The 6,311-nt window shown below is 34.8% G+C and overlaps 1 protein-coding gene across 1 annotated transcript; it reads right to left on the reverse strand.

Annotated features, from left to right (window-relative positions):
* Positions 1-777: 777 nt before the first annotated feature.
* LOC111372734 (subtilisin-like protease SBT5.6) lies at positions 778-5,317 on the reverse strand. The gene is made up of 9 exons (XM_022995125.1): positions 5,188-5,317; positions 4,897-5,089; positions 4,164-4,346; positions 3,337-3,448; positions 2,507-3,068; positions 2,314-2,408; positions 1,878-2,220; positions 1,570-1,783; positions 778-1,491 (listed from the first exon to the last, which is right to left on the reverse strand). Exons 1-9 carry the CDS (start codon positions 5,269-5,271, stop codon positions 968-970), a joined length of 2,310 nt encoding a protein of 769 aa, XP_022850893.1. The 5' UTR covers positions 5,272-5,317; the 3' UTR covers positions 778-967.
* Positions 5,318-6,311: the final 994 nt, after the last annotated feature.

Genomic DNA, 6,311 nt, shown 5'->3' on the forward strand with positions numbered 1-6,311 from the left:
AGTGAGGTAGTCTCAGCCTTGCTGACAGTCGCAGTGTGAGGGTTCAGTTCCTGAAATATGAAATTGAACTCTTTGTGAGCACTAGTGTACAGACAAGCTCTTGTTCCCTGGTTTGTTGGGACATATCTCGCGATTTACCTCCCTCACGATACTCCAGGAGTAGGGCGGTGCGGGCCCTCAAGGTTGGAGTTCAACCTTTTAGCCAAACTTTGTTTATCCAATTAAATATAGGATAACTTAAATCTATATAGACCAAACCAAAACCTAAGTTATTAACTGAATATTTTATATTAAGAAGACTTTCGTATCATTTTTTCGGATTGTCTGCCCAAAGTTTATTCTAATTGATCACGCAAAATCAACTATTGATCCAAAAGGTCATTAATTTAAGTTAAAAATGTATACTCAATTACTACTTCTTCGAAAAACTCGGAAACTAGAACATGCAATAGTAATTGTTGATCAAGCTGTGATACAAATCTCTAGAAGCCGTTGACATGATTCACATTTCCCCTTAATTTTTATAACCTTTCCATGAAATATTTATATTCAGCTTTTCTGAGAAATTAAATATTTATGTGCTTTGCTGTACTGGATTTTATAAAATTGAACGTATAATCCAGCAGGCACCTGCTGAGATACCAACGAGAGGAAAATCACTCTGACTTTGATTTTTATCAATTTTTTTAGTTAAACCAAACATGAACTAAGTGATGATTTGAATGAGGTCGAGTAATTAAAGGTACAAAACAAGAATATAATCACGATACCAACGAGTGGAAAATGAAGAAAATGGAGAACTTCTGTTTGCATATATGCAAACTTTATCTTTATATTACATTTTATTCTTATTGATATGCACACGACGAGGATTAAAAAAAAAATAATAATAATAATAAGAGAAGAAGAAGATTATACTATATGTATAGTTATATTGTCGAAATAGAGTGATATTCTTCATAAGCAGTTAAACTGTGGCTACTGTAATAGGACTTCTTGCTTGATGAATCCCATCGCTCCAAGTATACCAACCGACCGCAAAAACACTTCTCCTGGCGGTACTTTGAGCTTCAATTGTAATGCTAAAGCTTTTTATTTCTCCAGTCGCACTAAAATATAGATTAGTTGGAGAAATCTGAACGGAGTAACCTTGAGGGGGGTTTATTCTTACAGAGTATGAAGAGTTTGTCTTGCCAACATTTGTAACAGTTCTTTTGACAGTCGTGGATCCTTTGAGGTTTGCAATTGAAAGTGACGGATAATTAAGATCACTTGCCGAGGGTAAATTTAGAGGGCAGTTAAAAGTTGGATCTAGTACATTGCCAGTGCTACTGCAGAGAAACAAAAGATAATCGTCGTAAGAAGCATCATAAACAAGTCCAGGATCAGCAGCTTTTGATGGCTGGATGTGTCCAGATCCATAGTCAAATGGAGTTGCAATATTTCCTAGTGAGTCTGTTATTTGTGTTCCCATATTGTTGGTGATTTTTGCTGCAAAAGACGAAAAAATGTATTAGACCAAAGAAAATTTTATAAATGATGGGATGTGATGATTGCGCATATAGATACCGGTGGTCATGATAGCTGATCGTATAGCAGCACTACTCCAATCCGGATGTATAGCCTTAAGAAGTGCAGCTACGGCTGCAACGTGAGGGCAAGACATGGATGTCCCTGAATCAATATGGTATTTAACGACTCGATTATCAGCCGGCACCTTTAGGGGAGAAGACGCTTCACTCCAAGCTGCAAGTATATTTAGTCCTGGAGCAGTAATATCTGGCTACACAATGACAGATTAAAGAAACTGAAATGAGCAAGCTACACAATTACTCATAATCAATCTAATATTCATAAGTTTGGATAACTAGTAGTACCTTAAGAATGTTAGGTTCGATGAAATTGGGGCCCCTCGAGGTAAAAGGAGCCATGAATGGAGCTGGTTTAGTGCCTATTACAGTCTTTGGTTGAATCAACGTGACATTTGGATTCTGATTAGTTTCAATGTAATTGTAGATGTCGATTTTATCAGAATAAACAACTGTTGCAGGACTCAAATAAGGCCTGCCCAGTACTCCTTGTCCCTGGAAGCTATTTCCAAGCACAGTTGCTATACCGCCTGCTCTTTGCACTTCTAATGACTGAAAAAGATCGCCCGTCCAGCAGAAAACAGCTTTTCCCCTTACTAATGTTGGCGAAAGAGTGCCAGGTAGGCATAATCTGAAAAACATCAGGTAGAAAATAATAAGAAAATTTCAAAAATAATCTAAAGTGTATACAAAAAGAAATAGCGAAAAACATAAAAGTTTGAACCCGTTTGTGAGATTGGTGGTTGTCCCTGGAATTTCTACATCTGCAGCATATACAAGGGGGTAGGTCCAATTCGTAAAAGGAGTTATTGATTGTCCCTGGTTTAAATTGATCAATCAAGCAGCAGACTTTCGTTAGTTATTGTAAAATTATGTATGAAAAATTTACTCTCAACTACAATTATTTCCTTAGTTACCTCGATTATCATGCCATTTCCAAGCACAATTGGAGATGAAAAAACACGATCAATGCTACTTGCACCGACCGTAATGATCCAAGGGGCCACATTCGACACAGAATACGAGCTAGGTCCTGAATTTCCTGCACTACATGCTACTACAATATTTCGTTTCACTGCATGCAATGCCCCGATTGCAATCCCATCTCGTGTGTACGGCCTGCTAGAATTCCCACCGATGGAAACACTGATTACGTTAACACCATCCGCGATGGCATCGTCAAATGCAGCAAGCATATCATCATCTAGGCATGCGTTTCCTTCTGCTGGAGTCTGGCCTGGGACCGGCCAACATACTTTATAGATGGCAAGGCGCACTAGCGGAGCGCCACCAGTGGCAGTGCCGCTGCCAAGTCCACCAATAGCGGAAGCATTAGGAACTCTTCGGCCTCCAATGGTCGATGATGTGTGAGTTCCATGACCATTTGTATCCCTCGGGGATCGAACGTCTAGACTAGTGTCGAGCGGACCATAATATGCCTCGTAACTTTTCAAATAGTAGCGAGCTCCAATTAATTTTCTGCATAATGCCAAAAAAAATAAAAATTACTAAATTACAATATATGATATATTAACTTAATTTTCTTCTTTATTAGTTGTTTTTTATTCTTAAAACCACCTTATCAAACTTATCAACGCTTAATTTTCTTTCTTTCAAAATATCTAGATGGTCAAGAAACCAAATATTCAAATATATGTAAACTTCTTGCTTATTTTTATTTTTTATTTTTCGCTTTTTTATTCAAGCAACTTGATTGAATATGAGAATTTTTCTCCCCAATATTTACCTATTACAATGAGATGAATTAAAAGCAACGCCATTCTCGCAAATCCCTTTCCATGACTGGGGAATAGGATCCATTCCGTTGTCGTAGAAACTTTCAGACTCTGGCCATACACCTAATGAAAGATACAATACAAAATGCAAAAAAATTGAAATAACTTAGAGAACATAATGACAAAAAATTTAGTTTGTTTACTGATTCAAACTTTCAGACTCTGGCCATATAGGACATAAAAATAAGTTTAGTTTACCGATTGAAATAAGTGTTAATAAGTTTGAATAGGATTGAGAATTCTCCAACGTTTAGTGGCGAATATTGAATGTTGATTATGCTAAGAACGAGAGATGGCACCGATCGATTGAGAACAAATTAAGAGGTTGAGACATATTATGTGTCCTATCAATTAAAGTTAATGATAATTTAATTATTTTACATCTTTTAATAAATCTATAATGAATTGAAATTTACTTAGTTGACTCTAACTTTAATTATAGAAAAAATTTCTGATTAAGTAATTGACCTATTCCAAGCACCAATAAATGATTAATCCAGAAAGAGAATATTTCAATTAGTTTAGTTTGCCACACACTTTATATCTAACCCTTTTTATTTTATTTTTTTAATTTTCAGGGTACTAAACTCGTAATATTTCGCCCTTACTACTTGAGTTAAGTTTTGATCTCCATTATATTATATTATATTTATTCATTTACATGTATATTATAGAAGATAATTTATCTAGGCTTGTTTGGCTGTGTTCAAATGTAAGTTAAACTTATTTTAAATTACTTATTCTGTCAAAAATAGTAAGAAAAAATTGTTAACATTACCACTGTCCAAAACGCCAACGATAACATCCTTCCCGTAATTTGCTCTACGCAATAAATCTTCGGCATTTGGAGGGTTTGGATCTCCAAGTCCTTCGAGTAAGTTAATAAAATCCCATGATCTTGTCGTGTGAAGCCTCGATATGGTTGGGTGGCTATGAAACACCGATATCACCCCATCCATCTCTGATCAACGAAAAAAGATCATTAGCTTACGCTAATTGAGCAAGAAAGGTATAAATAGGCCTAAAAACCCTGACCTCAACTGTATGTGAACTCATGCCAAAAGGAATATGAAGCTGAAATAAAAATAACGACTCGACACTGAAAATGTTAAGCACCTGTTTGGTCCTCATTTCTAAAATTATTTTTTCTCCTACTCATTTTTAACTATACATTTCACGAAACTCTCAGCTTTTATCAACTTTTCGATCATAATTTTCATTAAATTTTATCAAAGTATATTAAAAACCTAATTTTTAGCTAAACAAAAAATAACTGATTTCGCGACAAAAAAAAAATATTGTTTCAAAAACAAAAGACCCTCTTTAAAGGGGGACTTAGTTTCAAAAACACTATTTAGACTTTTTGCACGGTTCAATTTTTAAAACATGTAAAAACCAGAAATGTTACCCTATATGAGGTTTCCGTGCATCAAAGGGGACGTGCATGCACGTTAGTCTCTCCAATATGTATATTTTTTTAGCATTAATTACTTAAATATTTTTAAACACACCGGATATCTTTGCAGCTTCTTCTGGACTAAGCAATGCTGAGAAGCCATTGATGACGTTCTTGTAGCTGTAAATCAAACAGTCTTTAGCTTTCTCTTTGGAACCCTTGGCAGAGTGCAAATAAGAACGATGGAATTCTTCGATTTCTTGGAAAGTTTTCGTCCCGCTATGTTCTCCAAGGTACACGATATACACCTGAAAAATATTGAGATTAAATTAAAATTTTAAGCTTTGCCAAACATGCACGTTGATGAAATTAGAGGATCTAATTAACATTGAAGGAAACAAATTACCTGCAGTGGTTGATCAGCACAAGAAGCTAAGAGTATATGGAAAATAAGAAGAAAGGGAAGAATTCTACTAAAGTAATTACTCATTTTTGCTCAAGTTTTGAGCTTATGCATATTATGGTGCAACTCATCTAACGTAATTTATAGAGAGATAGCAATAGAATTTGACTTTCATACATGAGCTTTTCAACTCGCCTATTATGAATTCTCAACGACAGGTTATTGTCCGGAAAAGACCAAGATGGAGAGAGGAAATAATATAGTTGACTTCCTTTTTAAAATTAAGTAGACAAATTCTCTTTCTCTCTCTCTTAAAAAAAATAAATTAAAATCTCAATATACACTTATCCTTTTCTTTTTAAAATTATTTCATGCTTATAAGCACCAGAGGGAGAAAAGTATCTCCTCAAAAGGGTCTTCTCGATGGAAAATGAAACTGATTGGTAAAAATTGGGATTTCTAATATCATTTTAAAAAATAAGTCGTGTTATCCAAATGGACATTATAAAACGTGATGACCATTTCCTTCAAAACCTAAGTCGTAACAACTTTTTTTAATCCATCAGTTTTGTTAATTTTTTCCTGGCCGACATTTTCTTAGTTTCCTTGCAAAACCTCAGAATTGGAACATATGGAGCGAGTCATGCATATTATTCAAATGCCAGATAGCCAGTTGACATTTTCCTTAATTATTCTTTTTATGTATAATATAATTAGGAAGATGCCACATGTACAAAATCTTTTACTTATACTTACAATGGAAAGGTGGAGTCTATATGTCGGAATTATTTAATTCATGTGGGGACCACATGTATGTGATAGTGAGTTGAAGTTTTTGTCAACCAAAGTTTGTACAAATATCTTAATGCATATAATTATCAAGATGCCCATTCCTCAGATTTCATTCAAAAACTTCTTCAGCATATGTTGATGAATGCACAACATTAATTTTAATTAGTCTTCGAATTTTTTGTTCTTATATTTTAAAGTATAACCGAGCGCACACCAACATATCTTCATGAGTAGGTCTCGATCAACTCTTCATCCTTAATTTGATCCGAAACAGCCATTTAATGTGTTGTTTCCTTGTAAAACCTTGAAATTGGAAAATATGGCGAGAAGCATGA

The sequence above is a fragment of the Olea europaea genome, unplaced genomic scaffold (assembly GCF_002742605.1).
Source record: "Olea europaea var. sylvestris unplaced genomic scaffold, O_europaea_v1 scaffold1023, whole genome shotgun sequence".
NCBI lineage: Eukaryota > Viridiplantae > Streptophyta > Magnoliopsida > Lamiales > Oleaceae > Olea > Olea europaea.